The sequence below is a fragment of the Fundulus heteroclitus genome, unplaced genomic scaffold (genome assembly GCF_011125445.2).
Source record: "Fundulus heteroclitus isolate FHET01 unplaced genomic scaffold, MU-UCD_Fhet_4.1 scaffold_28, whole genome shotgun sequence".
Lineage (NCBI taxonomy): Eukaryota > Metazoa > Chordata > Actinopteri > Cyprinodontiformes > Fundulidae > Fundulus > Fundulus heteroclitus.
In genome coordinates, this window is record NW_023396689.1 from 4,374,732 (window position 1) to 4,393,173 (window position 18,442).

The 18,442-nt window shown below is 40.8% G+C and overlaps 2 protein-coding genes across 7 annotated transcripts in view; one reads left to right on the forward strand and one right to left on the reverse strand.

Annotated features, from left to right (window-relative positions):
- Positions 1-722: 722 nt before the first annotated feature.
- On the reverse strand, positions 723-5,343 carry LOC118559384. 4 transcript variants are annotated; one of them, XM_036130099.1, is made up of 9 exons: positions 5,028-5,343; positions 3,995-4,403; positions 3,771-3,876; positions 2,252-2,469; positions 1,879-2,010; positions 1,597-1,764; positions 1,248-1,384; positions 1,019-1,130; positions 723-944 (listed from the first exon to the last, which is right to left on the reverse strand). In XM_036130099.1, exons 2-9 carry the CDS (start codon positions 4,397-4,399, stop codon positions 843-845), a joined length of 1,380 nt encoding a protein of 459 aa, XP_035985992.1. In that variant the 5' UTR covers positions 4,400-4,403; positions 5,028-5,343; the 3' UTR covers positions 723-842. The 4 variants fall into 4 exon arrangements, 3 of the variants coding, with proteins under 3 accessions (XP_035985992.1, XP_035985990.1, XP_035985991.1); XM_036130097.1 differs by lacking the exon at positions 5,028-5,343 and having other exon boundaries at positions 3,995-4,685; XR_004928815.1 differs by lacking the exons at positions 2,252-2,469; positions 5,028-5,343 and having other exon boundaries at positions 3,995-4,684.
- The window catches only part of tmem129 (transmembrane protein 129, E3 ubiquitin protein ligase), a 48,501-nt gene continuing 34,947 nt past the window's right edge, over positions 4,889-18,442 (forward strand). For 2 of the 3 annotated variants that reach the window (XM_012857984.3, XM_021313827.2), the window contains exons 1-2: positions 8,163-8,442; positions 8,615-8,673. In XM_012857984.3, the coding sequence (XP_012713438.1) occupies positions 8,238-8,442; positions 8,615-8,673 (264 nt within the window). In that variant the 5' untranslated portion in view covers positions 8,163-8,237. Of the gene's footprint in view, positions 5,063-8,162; positions 8,443-8,614; positions 8,674-18,442 lie in introns of those variants that run through there. The other variant, XM_036130104.1, reaches the window with a different exon arrangement.

Here is an 18,442-nt window from a genome sequence, read left to right on the forward strand (position 1 = left end):
ACTTAAATGTCCATGTTGTTGATGAAGGTGAAGAATGACAGTGTTCATCTCTCTCTTAAGTAGAAGCTTTTCTTCAGTTGCTCTAGTCTTCAAATGCAGGGCTTCTATTGCTCGACTTTTTAGGTTCTTTGGAACAACACCATGATCTTCAATCTTTAAAATAAGAGAACAATTGCAAGTGGAACCTTGTTAAAGCATAGTAGCAACATAAAGTGAATAACAGCATGTAGAAAGTTGAATAAAACCTTTAGATCAATTCTACTCACTTGTTCATCAAACAATGTGTACAGCTGGGAGGAGGCATCACATAATTCTAGAAATTCTAAATGTGATGGAAAGATGCCAGTTTGTGGAGGCCACTGCAGATTATTGTACTCTGTAACAATGTTCTTCAGTTTCCTGTTACAGGCATTCACTTGCTTGGACAGCCTTATAGCAACTCCCTGTCCATCTGTAAAGAAAGAAGAAATATAAATACTAGTAAAAATAATACAATCAACACAATATGAAAACATGATACAATAGTGATTTATTGAAGTATGTTAAACATAATAAAAAGTCAACATCTGAAATAGTGTTTATCTCAATTTGGATTTTGTGAACACAAGTAGTGGCAGCCAATTCTACACAAGATATTCAACATGACACTAAAGTTCGCATAAGGAAATCTCAGTTTGTAGGTCAAAATCTATTACTGCCAATAATTCAAAAAAAGAGAAAAGGAATATATCATGGTATTTGAAACAATTAAGCTCATTTTCAATTGTCATGCTGCTTTATAGCAACAGGGTGAACAATATGTATATATGATGTAACAAGATGTTGAATTTGGTAGACTAACTTTAGAACAACCCAAAAAATACCTGACACTGCAGTTTATGCCCATACACATGAAATGCTGGTACCGCCAGGGAAAGTCCTTTTGGGATTCCTTCTCCAGTTTTCTGTTCAATGACAGACAGTGTGTCACTATTGTTGTTATATTATAAAGAACTCGGACATTAAGAATTATACTCACACGGAAATGTCTGGACAGGACACATGCAATGTCATAAAGGACATGCAGATTAATGTTTTTTTCTTTATATTTTTTCATCAGCTCTGTGATGACATATTTAGGATATGCAAGTCTGTTAAAAAATAGTTTGATAACAGCATAAGATAATGTATAAAAAATAATCCAAGAGTCTTTCAAATAATTGGATGATGTTATGTTAAAGTCATCCAAATACACTTTAAAAACTCACCTTTCTCCATGTGTCATGTTAAGAAATATCAGTGGAACCTCGTGGCGACATGATGCTCCAAATACACCAGTTATGTCTAATTTTTTTTGCTGGTTTTGGGAACGAAGTGCATTGCCAGCTTTAAACTTGCTACAGTTCTAAAAAATAAAGGAAAGAGGTTCTCAGTGAAACGCATAAAACGTGAGGAATATACAAATTGTGTCAAAATAAATGAACGTGAAAATATTTTAAAATTTGAAAGATATATATCTGTCATAAAATTCCTTTTAAGGGTATTTTTTAAAAAGCATTGACTAAAAATAAATAAGAAAGTTACCAGAATAGAAAATGAGATATGATATTTACTCACCTCTGTTGGTTGACAGTTGTCAGGATTTGACCTGACATACTCTTCAACATCTTCATCCCTGACAAACATTCTGTTACCCTGCAATGGCTCAGTGATACTACTTCCAGAGCTCTTTTTTCGTACAAGGCCAAAGTTGGCATCCAAAGCCACAATTACAGTGCCATCAGTCTGAAAAATAAACAGCAAGAATAAGGATAAGTCTCAAAGCTCTCAAAATGACATTTGTCAATTGTACTAAGGTCTTCTAAAAGTATATTACAAATCTATCTCAGTGTGTCCAACCTTTATGCATGCCGGGCACACTGTGCCATCATCAAATTGGTCACAAAGGCCAACTAGTGACCTTCGTCGGAAGTGATAATGGCGAAACTGGGAAATAGACTCTCCTACTAGGGCTCTGTACAGCATATTAACCTGTAGTAAAAAGAGTCACAGTACTTATGTTTAATCTATTAATTCCAAAGGTACATAAGTAAAATAAATAAATAAATACTGTAAAAAAAAAAATTCTAAATGAGAAAGCAGTAAATAATACATCTAGTCTACTGGAAATGCCATCAGTGACATTAATTTAAAGAAATATTTAATATATTAAACAGAATAAAAAAGTTGCAATATTGTTGACATATTTACTAGGACATCTTTTTCTCACTACCTCCATAACAGTAAGATTGTTTTTCCACCGTAAGGTGTTGATGAATCCCTCTACAGAGATCTGGCACTCCAAAGAAAGATGGACAAATAGCTCAAGAAGAGCCATTGAAAAAGCAGTCTGTGGCTTCTCCGGTGAAGCAGGCCAAAGGCCATATTTCAGAAGAGTGCAGACCTCAGGTTCGCATTTACAAAAAGAAACTGTGCAATTAATGAGATGACCTAAAAAGACAAAGAAAGAAAAAAGATTACTGAAGAATCATTCCATTTTTTATCTCACAGAGTGAATAAATACACTGTTTTATAGAACTCAGAATTAAATCAGTCCACAATATGTGTTATACTTATACTTCGATTTTATAAGTTGTATAACAAATACATGATATCTATATGAGGAGTTGATCTTTTTATTACTGCTCCCTTTAGGGACCACCGAGCCACATCTATGCTTCTAAGATGGAATAGGACAGGGGTGACCAAAATTCGTCCTCGAGCACCTTCATTCTGCATGTTTTAGTTCTCTCTGTGGTGGTGGTAACAACCTTTCCAGCAGGTCAATGTTCTTCTACTGAGCCATCACTGGATCCAAGTGCATTAAACCAGGGACAGAACTAAAATCTGCAAAATGCTGGCCTTCGAGGACCGACTTTGGGCACCACTGGTGTAGGATGTATTGGGATTACACCCGAGGAGCTGGCCCAATTGGCTGGGTAGAGGGAAGTCTGGGAATCCTTAATTATGCTGTTACTTGGGTGACCTGACCCCAGATAAGCAGAAGGCAATGGATGGATGATATATCCCGTCTTTAAACATGTACAAACCAACGCAGACTTGCCACTTTAACTGTGTTTAACTTAACATGTGTTGTCTTTAACTGAGCTTCCCCTCCAATCTATGTATTTATGTAGTTTTCTATATTTGTGTATCCAAGTATAAATAACAACAAAGAAGAATAAAAAGTTATTCCACAATAAAAAGTCACATAAACATATATTCACATGGGACAAGATTGATACTCATAAAGTGAAAACATAAATTTTACTAAATAAGATTTAGAATTTTGTAGAATATATAATATATAATATATATATATATATATATATATATATATATATATATATATATATATATATATATATATATATATATATATATATACACACACACACACTGCTCAAAAAAATAAAAGGAACACTTAAACACCACAATATAACTCCAAGTAAATCAAACTTCTGTGAAATCAAACTGTCCACTTAGGAAGCAACACTGATTGACAATCAATTTCACCTGCTGTTGTCCACATTCAACTTTGTACAGAACAAAGTATTCAATGAGAATATTTCATTCATTCAGATCTAGGATGTCTTATTTGAGTGTTCCCTTTATTTTTTTGAGCAGTATATATATATATATATATATATATATATATATATATATATATATATATATATATATATATATATATATATATATATATATATATATATATTACAGTGTATATATATTACAGTGTAAAAACATACCTGTGTTGACAAAAGTCTTTACATCTCTGGAGTAAACAACATGGGTACTGTGATCCCCACTTAAATGCAACACCAACTGCTGGAAAGCAGCCTCATAGCAGGTTTTCTAAAGAGACACAAAAAAGGACAGAGAAAAATCGAATTTTATGCAATTAAGAACTCATTCTCATTCTATACATATCAATTACAATATTTATTAGTACATTCAACAAAAATGAACTTACATTCCACTTTTCAGGGAGGTGCAAAGAATTTATGTGTACTGTGTAGACACAATCCTTGCAAAAAACACTGCTTCTGCTGCATTCCAGACAGCGGTATACTCCAGGTTTCTTGCACACAGAGCACATGTCAGAGAAAGGAGCGGAGGACTTATAGGACTCTTCCAAGACCTGATCTTTTAGTGTATCCCATAGGCTCAGCTCCTTCCTTTTTGCCCTGGTATACGCGGTCCCTTCTTCCTCTGAGTTTTCAGTACAAATGTCATGTGATGAGGGAAAAACAGTGTTGGTGTCAGATGAGCCTGCATGTGAGGGAATGTAGGAAGATTTCGCCCGAGCACCGATGGTTTTCCGAGTTAGTTTTATTTTTTTGGTCTTACAACGGACACTGCTCTTATATTTAGGCATGGTTCTAAAGTGGGAGAAAACAGAAAGAAGACAGAAATGCTGTAACACCGAGAAGCATAAAATCATAATATAAAAACAAAATTTTAGCACATTGTTATTAAAGGTATGAAGGACAGCTACATTTGAACCTGACTGGCTTTTAGTAGCCTTTTTTCTACCAAATAGTGGTAAAAACGTGTCTAAATCTGTACAAACACATGCTGTGCCACATACTCGCTAACATTAACTCATAGAACTACCATCAGCAGCAGTGTTTCCCGCAGTAATTTGCTTATGCGAGGCGGGCCGACTTGCGGAGCGGGGGGGGGGGGGGGGGGGGGGTGGACGACACGTTTTCCGCGGACCGGCTTGCGGAGCGGGGGGGGGGGGGGGGGGTATCCCTGGGTTTTTTCCCTGCCATTCACGCACGCGCGAAAGCAACAAAAAACCGCGTGTTAGCGTCACTTTTTTTTTTTTTTTTTTTTTTTTTTTTTTGGAATGTTGGCGAGGCGGTAGCGTGAGTTTGGCGAGGCGGCCGCCTCGCCAAGATAGCGCTGCGGGAAACCCTGAGCAGATTTATAAATGTAGACCTTCGGTCTTTTGAGGTTTTTTACTACATTTTTATTTGACAGATTCAGGGTCTACTCACCAGCTCCGACCGTGGAAAGTGTCGCGTCGAATGACGTAAGCTTCTTCTTCTTCTCTAATCTTTTGTCGGTTGCAATCCGTAATTTATTATTATTACTACTAATACAAATATTAAACATTTTCATATGGTACAAACACAGATTTTCATATAATCATATGAGCAAATCCATCCGTATTTTTATTTTTTTTAATTAAAAATAAGATTAGGGCCAACCCTAACTTCTTCTTATCATTATTAATGGATTGCAAGCAACTTCGGATGTACATACAGCCACCTAGTGGAAGGCTATGAGGTTGGACAACTCATAACACTACATAACTCCATGACTCTAGAATATACCTTTTCATTTCATTATATATATATATATATATATATATATATATATATATATATATATATATATATATATATATATATATATATGAAATTGCACGACCGGAAGAAAAAACACGGCATGTATTGAGAGAACACGATCCAATAAAATTAACCAAGTATGTTAAATTTTGGCATTTATTTTGAAAAAATCCAAAGAAATAAAAGGCATATTGGAAATATAAGTCTTTAAAAAAGCGAACAAAAATAAACAAAACAGGAAAAAAAAAACTCCGGTTTTAGATTTTAGTGAGTTGTTTTTAAATACTGTAACGATTATTACAATACCTAATTAAAATCTTATGATACGTTTGGCTTTTGAATTTTTAGTAAATTCTTAATATCCTGTTCAAATTCGCAGATACATTATAAATAAAGGTTTTTAAAAAAAGGTAAAAAAAAAAAAAAAAAAAGGTTCTATTCGCGACAAGCGGCTGTTATCACCGATAGAATGGTTAATAACAGCCTGATAGCAGGCAGAGCAGGGACCAACTGAGGCTATTCAATGGGGCTGATAACCACTGATAATCGCCATTCTATGGGATGATAACATCCGAAGCGGGAAGTTGTTGTCAGCTGTTTTATGCACTGAACTTTCTGACCTGCTGGTTTACATAAATCCAAAGAAAACCTTTGACTACCCCTACTTTCATTCATGCATCTGTGGTCAGTTTGAGATTTTCTTTTAAAAGTTAAAATGATTGAACACCGATAAACCTCAGACTGGTGGATTTCCGCTTTGCAAAGACTACTCTCCTTCTGATTTGCTAATGTCCTAGCTCTGCCAGATTTCATTGGTTAAGTGCAGCTTCTGTTTAAAATCTTGAATAAAAAGTCTACATGGAACATTTTGCGCTTATTTTCCAAATGACAAAAGTCCCTCACAGCGACGGAGAACATTAAACCCCTGATAATATTACTTATTCAGATCAGAAGGGGGAGTAATGTATCCCCCCCAGGGATAAAACACGAATGACCAGAGGGGGGGACGTCACAACCAGAGGGGGGGGGAATCCCCCCCAGCAAATCGCACCCTGCTTATTTCTTAATGAAACTAAATTATATCTATACTTACCTCACACACACATACACACTAAATCCTCCCAGCTAATTCTGTATCTTTTAAATATTTAATAAGTGCTTTAATTATTTTATCTGATTGATGTTTCCCTAGTAAATCAGCCATCTTTACTGAACTCCCCAATACCCTTTCCAGTTCTTTCCTCTCTTTTATATATTTTCTACAATAAATCAAAACATGTTTCCCTATTATTTTTAAACCAGCATTTAAACTAGTATGCCCTATCCTCAACCTGTTTATCCATATTTTCTCTCTTCTATTCATTATACTATTATATTTTATGATAATATCTTTCTGTATTTTATATAAATGTCTTCATTTTTCTTCTAAATTCCATCTCTCCTGCCATATATTATTTATTTTATCTTTAATAATTACTTTTATTTATTTTCTACTTAGCGGGACATCATATTCAATTTCTCTTGCCTTAACTGCTTCTTTAGCTAATTTATCTACTTTTTCATTACCTAAAATTCTTTTATGTGCTGGAACCCATGTGAATTGAATACTTATTTTTTGTTGCTTTATACCATATATTAAATAACTGACTTCATCTAGAAGATCTTGACTGCTTTCAGATTTTCCACTTTTAAAACTAGTCAGGCAAGACAATGAATCTGAACAGATAACTACATTTCTAGGCTTCGCCTCCAGCACCCATTGTAATGCCAAAATAATTGCCAACATCTCTGCTGAAAACCCCCATAGACATTATATCATAGACATTATATCCGTAGACACGTCATTGGGCGGGTTCTGCCTATGGTGCGATGCGTCAGAGCGTCCGCCATCTTAAATGTGGCAAATCTGCAGTTACTCAGTCACTTAAACAGTATCAGTGGGACTTTAATCTTTGAATATACTTTGTATTCGTAGTATTTTTGTTTTTGTAATATTACAAGTTTATTTTCGTATCCCTTTAGCTTCATTCTCCTAAATGTATTCTCGTAAAGAATAAAAATAATTAAAATAATCTAACCTGACCCTATTACTCCAGGAATGAAATAATTCTGCAAATTGTGACTATTCTGTAAATGTTCCCTCTTAATTCTCATAATATGACGGTTTTCTCATAACATTATCACTTTTGTGTTTTTTTTTTTTACTTTATTGACCTACTAGGGCTTTTTCCCCCTCATATTATTAATTTTACCTCTTTAATACTCACCCAAAAAGTCTGTTCCTAAAGGTTCACATGTGACACGGTTTTATGAAATAATGAAGACCACAATGTTTAGATTTAACAAATTGATCCTTATATATTCATAGCACACACACACACACACACACACACACACACACATATATATATATATATATATATATATATATATATATATATATATATATATATATATATATATATATATATATATATATATATATATAGCCTGTGTTGCCACTCTGCAGCTTTAGTGTGTCCGGTTTTGCAACATCGTGCAGCCTTAGTTTATAGAAGGCGGATACAAGTAGTGAAATCAGCCAGAATACATTTCCATGCAGCACAGGAATGAGGCATCTTCTCTGATTCACGTTCACAATAACAGAACTCAACTTTTTTCTGCCACATACAATATGGCGGTGACGTTGAGGTGCGAACCTGCGCCCTATGGCGCGTCTACGTATATGATGTCTGTGAGAACCCCCACTCCCCACCAGTTGGTGGCGGTAATGCACACTGAAAATGTGTTTGCCAATTTAAGAAGAAGAAGAGAAACACGTAGAAGAACAGTAAATACAAGTATTATCCAGGGAGTATGGAGAATTCGGAATTATCTTTCACTTTGGCTTACACCGTGTTTGCCATTTGCCTCATCTTTACTCCGAACGAATTCCGTGCTGCAGGTTTAACCATCCAAAATGTGTTTTCGCCCTGGCTGGGCAGTGAGGATATTGGCTTCATCGAGCACCATTTGAGGAGGACCAGTCTCACTATACTGATCCACAGTGCCCTGCCTCTAGGTTAGCTGTGCCTGTGATATGGCACTGTCACTGGATACAAATGTAATATTGATCTGATAACCTTGTAAACGACCTAGTTGTGTAGCTGAAGAATTAGATTTAATCTAGCAAAAGTATTATCTAACCTTGAACTGTATGGAGTAAACCATATACCATATCTTATTTTTCCCAGGTTACTACTTGGGAATGTGTGTTGCTGACCCAGAAGAGAACCTGATAAATATTCACCAGGTTAGTGCCGTTCTTGTCTCTCTAGGGTTCAAAATAGACAATATATAGCTCATTATTACTGGCGCGGATTCAGGCGGGGGCGCACATAATATTATGTTAGTCTTCTAATATTCACAATCGGTCAGGTTTTATGTATTCATCGGCATCAGATTATAGAGTGGTGCAAAAAATGTTATTAATAAATTTGTTTAACAAAACATGTACAAAGAGGTAACACTGCTGAAAAGCAGCAGTGTTACCTCTTTGTACATGTTTTGTATTTTTTATCTAAATAAAAAATAAAAAGAGGCAAGCAATCAAACTCACAAGGGGATATATACTTTAAAATGATGTAAGTCTGGAAAATTCTGTTAACACCTCAAACAAGCCTTTACATGTTTCAACATATTTCAGATATTTCAAGTATACCTGAAAGTCTTTTAGGTAGACAAAGATAATATTACTCCTTGTTTATGGATAACCTTTTATTTTCGCTAAACAAAAGATTGCAACAGAGTTAATGTTTTTGTTTGCCAATAATCTTCCAGATGTTATATACAAAAATGTGTTCTGCGAATACTACTTTTCGTTTAATCTATTTTTTACTTTGCATTTGGATAACCCAGCTATAGCACACTCAGACTAGGAGGAAGAACATTTAAATATGGAAATCCTGGAGCATGCAACACGGGGTATATTACAAATTGGAAACATGACATTTAACAGAAAATCTGGAATTCTAGAATTGCGCCGCTCAGGGTTGGAGTAGCTCTGTATTTTTCCTTTTCAAACGTTCTTTCCTGCTTTTCTGGAGGGAAAGAAATTTGCGTTTTTTGGACAGCCATTGCTTTTTGTGCTGGATACTTTGTACTTGAACCAATTTTTGGCAATATTTTTCATTTTCTGCAATTTTGTTATGATGTATAACTATAGCAACAGGTTGGTTTACAACAAGGAGCAGCGGATTGACATTGGAAAGGCTGAAATAATACCACAACTGAAGCCAGAAATCCCAGAGATGTCAAGGTTGAGGTGTAAACCCGAAATCCAGCCAATAGGGTGTGTTTTAAAAGGTTTGTTGAGATGTAGAATACACAAGGAGACCACGAGTTGCAGTGTTGTGCAATTATACACTGTTTAAAGTTATTTAATGTTTCATAAATAACTCTCTGTTAGGTATTGTCTGGTGATGATCAGCTGTTAAGCTGATATCAGGACAATGGTTCAATTCGAGCGGTAAATGGACTGAATTTATATAGCGTTTTTCCAGTCATGCTGACCACCCAAAGCGCTGTACACTATAGCCACATTCATCCAGTCACTCTCACTAACGCACACACATTTATACACTGAGATGCAGCTCACAGGTAGGCAACTTGGGTTTAAGTGCCCACGGGCACATCGACATGTGGCAAGGGGAAGCTGGAATCGAACATACACAACCTTCTGATTGCCAGACGACTACTCAACCCATCAAGCCACAGTCGCAGCAGATAATGCAGGACAAAAGCTCACCAGAGCAGGCAGAGCAGGAAGCAGGGCCCAAGGAACGGCAGACTAGCAGCAGGCAGACACTGTAAAACTTCAGTGAGGGCTGAACACAGGCAAAGTTTCCACATCCAGCAGGTTGAGGACACAGGACTGGGTTCGTTATGACAGCAGAGCACATGAGAGGAGACAAGACGATCTGGCAGTGAATGGGTGACTGAGACAGGTATATGAAGGCTGGGGAACAGGTGAGCAGAGTTGGGACTGATATATGAGTGTAATATTGTTGCAATATTATTTGCAAATGTGTGTGTGTGTGTATCTCAATTTGTGTGTGCGCAGTGGGATTTGAAAATGTGTAAATAAAGCTGTAAATGTGTGAGAAGATTTGTGTGTCTGTACAATAATCTGCAAATTCCAAAAAAGTAAAAAAAAACAAAAGAACTGGACTTTTTTCCGAAGTTTGAAGACGTTTTGCTTCCTATCCAGAAAGCTTTCTCAATTCAAATGTCTGGAGTAGTGTGGAGTAGCAAGCTTTATAGTACTGCCCAACAAAGGCCTTGTAACGGCTTAGATACAAGGCCTTTGTACAGCAACAGGTCTACCCTGTTGCTCTACAAATGATGTATGCGAGCGCGTGCGTATGTGATGGGTAGTGGTATTGGGAGTATAGGGTAGTTTAAAGTCCCTTTAATAAAAAGGGACTTTAGGGTAGTTCACTGCTATTGTTTTCATCCGGGTTTTTCGTGCATGCGCGCCGGACTGATGGGCCCGACTAATTTGAAATGCGTTCCGCGGTCCATGCCTCTAGCTGTATTGTAAGTTTTTGACTGAGAATGAGACTGAGAATCTTCACCAACAATCTGAAAATGTGTAAAACAACTTGTGTGTGTAATCCGATTTGCAAATGTGTAAAAAATCCACATATTCATATTCACAAATGTGTGCTAAGATTTGCAAATGTGTACTAAGATTTGTAAATGTGTACTAAGATTTGCAAATGTGTAGATCAATCTTTAAGTACACACAGAGACACTTATGTGTGAAGTATTTTCTCTTCAAGGTCCAGAAATACAGACAAATCATTGGTTACAAGTCAAGCGGTTTCTGAAGCGTTTTGCTGCCAAATGAGTGACATGGTAACTTATTATAACGGGATAACTTTCTAATTTTAACGACCAAAGTTTATCGTTTTAATGGGAGACTTTTCTTGTTAAAACAAGATAATTTACTTCTTATAACAACGGCATCAGCTTGCGGGATATTTGAGTGTCATGGGAGAAGATGGAGAGACAGAGGGAGGCCCTTTATTTCTTTTTAAGAAATCGTCATTTGTTGGAGGAATGTATTTCTTCACTGAGGAGTGACAAGGTAAGTCATGCATATAAAGCAAGTAGCCTACTTGAAATCTGATCGATTCGACAGTTAATATTTATAGTTAACAACTATGCTCTGGATACCCCTCTGCACTGAGGTACCGCCTGTGGCTCTGTTTACACGATGAAAATAAGTTTGCGTTGCTTTTGTACTGTCCATTTACACACTGCAAGGTTTAACTGTTGCTTAAGGTGACTTTCAGCTATAGCTGTGGGTTTATTCCGAAAAGTTTGCAGCCAAAACAGTACTCCGCTAGCCTTTGTTTTCTTCTTCTGGGGAATTTAACATGGAGTTTCAAAGATCACAGCACTACTAGTGGTGCGGCATGGAAATTACACCGTTTAAGTACTGCGTAAACAGGGCGTATGACCGTCCGTCCGTCCGTCCGTCTTCTTCCGCTTATCCGGGGTCGGGTCGCGGGGGTAGCAGCTTCAGTAGGGAGGCCCAGACGTCCCTCTTCCAGCCACTTGGGCCTGCTCCTCCGGGGGAATCCCAAGGCGTTCCCAGGCCAGCCGGGAGACATAGTCCCTCCAGCATGTCCTGGGTCTTCCCCTGGGCCTCCTCCTGGTGGGACGTGCCCGGAACACCCCACCAGTGAGGTACCTCAATTGGCTCCTCTCGACGTGGAGGAGCACCAGCTCTACTCTGAATCACATGTGAATGGTCCTCTGAAGACATTGGGCATTCAGCCTCATAGATGCCAACCTGTAAACACAGCAGAGATTTTGTTATTGTGCTTTCAAGTTTTTTATTTTAAACAAAGTGAAAATAACAATTTATTTATCCTTTCTACAAATCGAGCACATTCCTGTTGCTAAATTTGAGAAGCTAAATATTCCAAATTCAAAGTTTTTTAAGTATATACATTTAAATTTTGAGTGTCAGATCAAATGCACTGGCATTCTAAGATGTAAAACAGCACATTCAGGATATTCTTTTAATCTTTGGCTGTATTTTTAATGTAGCCTGTAAACCTGGTTCACCTACCTTAATGTATTAGTTTATGGGAATTTAAAAAAGTACTTTTACAAAATTCCCATCAAAAGGAGAATAGCTGCTGTTTAAAATTGTTACCAATTGCTCCAGACGCCGCTCAAGCTCTCCAGATGTCGCTCGAGCTCTCCAGACGCCGCTGTCCAGCGCTTTCAAGCAGCCGCTCGGGCTCTCCCGGGGCCGTCTGCCTCCTGGTTGGCCGCTCGGGCTCTCCACATTTTTCTCCGAGTCTTCCTCTGTTTGCCCTGGTTGGGTTATTTTCTGTTGTTGGACTCTAGCGCCCCCCTCCCCCCCCCCCCCCCCCACCCCCCCGTCCTGAGCCTCCCTCCGCCACCCTGGTTCAGTAATGTTTGTTGTTGGACTCTAGCCCCCTGTCCTAAGCCTCACTCCGCCCTCCTTGGTTGGGTCGTTTTTTGTTGTTGGACTCTAGCCCTCCGTCCTGAGCCTCCCTGCGCCAACCCTGGTTGGGTCGTTTTGTTTTTGGAATATATCAGCTCCATTAATGGACTAGGTTCATTAATGGAGCTGATATAAACAGCTATTATTCACTTGTTCGTGAATGCTAGTCATATTAGAAAGCTCTGTATTCCTCATTTGTTTTGATGCAATAAAATGTGAATAAATGTAGCTATATCTAGCTTCCCTTCAATGTAGTTATATCTAGCTTTATTCATTGTGTAGAATACAGATATTTTTCATTAGCCTTACTAGTGTTGAATTAAAAGTTATTTTGATTACATTTCATTAAAATTCATTAAGGTACATTTGCAGTCATATACCCTGTTTACACAGTACTTAAACAGTGTAATTCCCGTGCCGCACTACTTGTAGTGCTGTGATCTTTGAAACTCCACGTCAAATTGCCCAGAAGAAGAAAACGGCTAGCGGAGTACTGTTTCGGCTGCAAGCTTTTCGGAACAAACCCACAGCTATAGCTGAAAGTCATCTTTAGCAAATGTTAAACCTTGTAGTGTGTAAATAGGCAGTACAAAAGCAACGCAAACCTGTTTTCATTGTGTAAACAGAGCCACAGGCGGTACTACAGTGCTGCAGGTATATCCAGAGCGTAGTTGTTAACTATAAATAACTGTCGAATCGATCAGATTTCAAAAAGAGAAACCGCTTGACTTGTAACCAATGATTTGTCTGTATTTCTGGGTCTTGAAGTGAAAGTACTTCAGACATAAGTGTGTCTGAGTGTGCTTACAGATTGATCTACACATTTGCAGATCTTAGTACACATTTACAAATCTTAGTACACATTTGCAAATATTAGCATCCACTTGTAGATCTGAATGCAGATTTGTGGATTTTTTACACATTTGCAAATCGGATTACACACAAGTTGTTTTACACTTTTGCTGATTGTTGTACAGACACACAAATTTTCTCACACATTTACAGATTTATTTGCACATTTTTAAATCCCACTGCACACACACAAATTGAGATACAGATACACAACTCTCGACACACATTTGCAAATAATATTGCAACAATATTGCCCCCATACAGATAAGTGACAGCAGGTGAAACTCGTTTGGGCTGATGTCTGGTGGCTGGTGACTGAGGAATGGACTGAGTTGATAGGATGGTGACAGATGGCAGAAAGCTAAGGGGAGTGGGACAAAAAAGTCCAAAATGTCCAAGACTATGCCGAGGAGTTGAAAAGGAGGCACCGTGGGTGCAGAGCAGGAGCAAAGAGGAGAGAGAGAAGGAGGAAATTCAAAGCATCTCTTCCTTCCATCATATTGGGTAACGTGAGCTTGTTAGCTAACAAGCTTCAAGTTCTGACGAGGACTCAGAATGATTATATGGAATGGACTCGGAGATTTAAATAGCAGCGGGAATAGGAAAGATGTTGGACTAGCAGTGCTTTTGAATGGCAGATGGTGTCATGGTTTAAGTTGTCTGGCTTCTGGTTATTTTGTAGTTCACCCAGCTCTCCCTCCCACAGCCATTAGTCACACCTGTCTGGACTCTAATTAGTCTTCATTCCCGTCACCTGTCAGGCTCCCTTTATAAACTCACCTCAGTTGTTTCCTCGTCACTGGCTCGTAGTGTTCGTTTGCTCTCCATCGTGTCTGTCTGCTCCTGTTCCCCCGCCTTGGTTCCCGGCCCGTCAAGTTTTGTTTTTTGTGTGGCTGCGCTGCTGGCTTCAGTTTCTCCGTCTTCGTCCTGGTCTCTGGTTTTGTCCCTGGTCCTGCAGCAGCCCAGCTCCCCTCTGTCTCATGGACTCTGTACCTGCCAGCCAGCTCCTGCATCTTTCACCTCCGCCTGGTAACAAACTCTGGTTCCTCATGTCACCACCATCCACCTGTAATAAACTCTCTTAATCCTACTCTGTGTGTGCGTGCTGTGTCCGGGTTCATCCTCGACAAAATCATGACAGTACGAGCCAGCCACAGGATGAACCCGAGCACACACAGAGTCACGATGCAGTAGCTGGCAGGATCTGCTCCGCCTCAGTTCAATGTCTCCGTGGGTGCCTTCGCCACTGGTTCCGTTCCGCCGGAAGGATCGCTCTCCGCGGAGCTCGCCTCCGACGCTGTCCAGCGTTCTCAAGTTCCTGTCTGCATCTCAAGTCCCTGTCTACGTTCTCAAGTCCTTGTCTACGTTCTCAAGTTCGTCGTTCTCAAGTTCGTCGTTCTCAAGTCCCTGTTTATGTTCTCAAGTTCCTGTGTTTCCTGCGTTCTCAAGTTCCTGCGTTCTCAAGTTCCTGCCTTAGATCTTTAGTTTCCTAGTTTAGCTTTATTTTCTAGTTCTCTTGTTTTCTAGTTAGTCTTCTAGTTTCTGTCCAAGTTCCCTAGTTTCTGTCTTAGTTTTGAGTTACTTAGCATTCCTTAGTTTTAGAGTATTTCAGTGCTTCTTAGATTTCTTAGAGTTCTTTAGTTTTTGTCTTGCTTTGCTTTTTAGTCCAGCTTTATGTTCTAGTTTAGCCTTAATTTTCTAGTTTCGCTTTAGTCTCTAGGCTTCTAGTTCTATCTTAGTTTTCTAGTTTTTCTTGAGTTTTCTAGTTTTGCTTTAATCTTCTAGCTCTTGCTTTAGTTTTTCAGTCGTCTAAGCCCGGTAGTTCTCGTCTAAGCCCTGTAGTTTCTGTCTTTTTAGTTTTTGCCTCCTAGTTCCCCTGTTATACCTAGTCCCTGTGATTTATCTTTTTACCCTGTAGTCCCTGTCTTAGTCTCGTAGTCTCTGTCTTAGTCTTGTAGTCTCTGTCTTAGTCTTATAGTCTCTGTCTTAGCCTTGTAGTCCCTGTCCTAGTCCTCTTTGTCTTGTCTTCCTCGGTGTTTAGGCGCCATCAGAGCCGTCCGGCGCTCTAAAGTCGCGGGCTGAGCTCTCTGGTGTGCCCAGCCTGTCACTGCCCAGCGCATAAAGCCGCCGCCAGAGCCCTCCGACGCTCCAATGTCGCCGGCTGAGCCCTCTGGTGTGCCAGCCTGTCGCTGCCCAGCGCACGCAAGCCGCCGCCAGAGCCCTCCGGCGCTTCCTAGTCGCCGGCTGAGCCCTCTGGTGTGCCGGCCTATCGCTGCCCAGCGCATGAAGCCGCCGCCAGAGCCCTCCGACGCTCCAATGTCACCGGCTGAGCCCTCTGGTGTGCCAGCCTGTCGCTGCCCAGCGCACGCAAGCCGCCGCCAGAGCCCTCCGGCGCTTCCTAGTCGCCGGCTGAGCCCTCTGGTGTGCCGGCCTATCGCTGCCCAGCACGCGAAGGCCACGCCAGAGCCCTCCGGCGCTCCCATGTCGCTGGCTGAGCCCTCTGGCGCGCTCGGCCTGTTGCTGCTCGGCGCACTCCCTGTTCCTTGGCGTGTTAGCACGCCCTCCGTTTGTGTTCCTTGGCGTGTTAGGACGCCCTCCGTTCGTGTTCCTTGGCGTGTTAGGATGCCCTCCGTTCATGTTCCCTGGCGTGTTAGGACGCCCCCCATTCTTGCTTCCCCTGGCATTTCCATACGCTAGTTGTGCTCCAGCGTTTCTATACGCTGTTGAGCCCTAGCGTTATGGTCCGCCTGTACTTTCCCCTGGCATTTCCGTACGCCCATCTTCTCCCCTGGCTCTTCTGTACGCTAGTTGTGCTCCAGCGTTTCCGTACGCTGTTGAGCCCTAGCGTATCAGTCTGCCTGTCTTGTCCCTCTGGCGTTTCCGTACGCCTGTTATGTCCCTCTGGCGTTTCCGTACTTCTGTTTTGTCCCTTTGGCGTTTCCGTACGCCTGTCTTGTCCCTTTGGCGTTTCCATACTCCCGTTCCTTTCCCCTGGCGTTTGGGTACACTAGTTGTGCGCCAGCGTTCCCGTACGTCTGTTGAGCCCTAGTGTTTCCGTGCGTCAGTCTTTCCCCTTTTGGCGCTGTGTTGCGCCCGTTTCTTCCCTTTGGCGCTGTGTTGCGCCCGTTCCTTCCCTTTGGCGCTGGCAAGCGCCCGTACCTTTCCCAGGTGTGGCGCGCCCTGGTTGTGCTCCGGCGTGTGCCTGCTTGGGTACGTCTGTGTTTCCTAGCCCCTTTGGTTCCTCCGTGTTCTCTGGCCCCTTTGGTTCCTCCGTATTCTCTGGCCCCTTGGTTCCCCAGTGTTCTCTGGCCCCTTGGTTCCCCAGTGTTCTCTGGCCCCTTGGTTCCCCAGTGTTCTCTAGCCCCTTGGTTCCCCAGTGTTCTCTAGCCCCTTGGTTCCCCAGTGTTCTCTAGCCCCTTGGTTCCCCAGTGTTCTTGACCTTTTGGTTCCTTAGTTTCCTGTTTTTGACTTGTGCCCGCCATTCTTAGACCCCCTCCACCCACCCAGGGTAAGAGGTTCTGGGCCGTCCGGTCTCCGGCCTTGAGGGGGGGGGGGGTAGTGTCATGGTTTAAGTTGTCTGGCTTCTGGTTATTTTGTAGTTCACCCAGCTCTCCCTCCCACAGCCAATAGTCATACCTGTCTGGACTCTAATTAGTCTTCATTCCCGTCACCTGTCAGGCTCCCTTTATAAACTCACCTCAGTTGTTTCCTCGTCGCTGGCTCGTAGTGTTCGTTTGCTCTCCATCTTGTCTGTCTGCTCCTGTTCCCCCGCCTTGGTTCCCGGCCCGTCAAGTTTTGTTTTTTGTGTGGCTGCGCTGCTGGCTTCAGTTTCTCCGTCTTCGTCCTGGTCTCTGGTTTCGTCCCTGGTCCTGCAGCAGCCCAGCTCCCCTCTGTCTCATGGACTCTGTACCTGCCAGCCAGCTCCTGCATCTTTCACCTCCGCCTGGTAACAAACTCTGGTTCCTCATGTCACCACCATCCACCTGCAATAAACTCTCTTAATCCTACTCTGTGTGTGCGTGCTGTGTCCGGGTTCATCCTCGACAAAATCATGACAGATGGTGTCATCCGGAACATGTTGCTGTGATGTGTCATCTTCGCAGTCCAGACATTAAACTCTTTCATATTATTTACTGAGTTCACCAGTGTTATTTTGGCAGCTGTTTACATTCCAACCTCAGCTGTTACCAATAATGCATGTGAAGTCATCAGTTCAGTTGCTGCCAGGATACAGACAACATCCCAAAGCATTTGTGGCAATATCTGGTGATTTTAATAATGTCTCACTCTCTTCAACACTGCCAGTGTTTCACCAGTTTTTCAGCTGCTCCACCCGAGTAAACGACATTAGATTTGGTTTATGCTAATGTCAAGTATTCATATATCTCCCAAACAAGACTTTTTTCTGGGGAAATCTGATCACAATCTTGTTTTTCTCTGCTCTAAATATAAACCTCTTGTTAAGAGACTACCTATTAGGAAGACGACTGTCAGAAAGTAGTCGCAGGAAGCCGAAGAAGCCCTACAGACTTGTTTTGAAGCATCTGTTTGGATTTCTCTTTGCTAGCCACATGGAGAAGACGTCAATGCCATGACTGAGAGTGTGACGGACTATATAAACATCTGTGTTGACAACACCATCCCCACCAGAACAGTGAGATGCTTCCCTAATAATAAACAC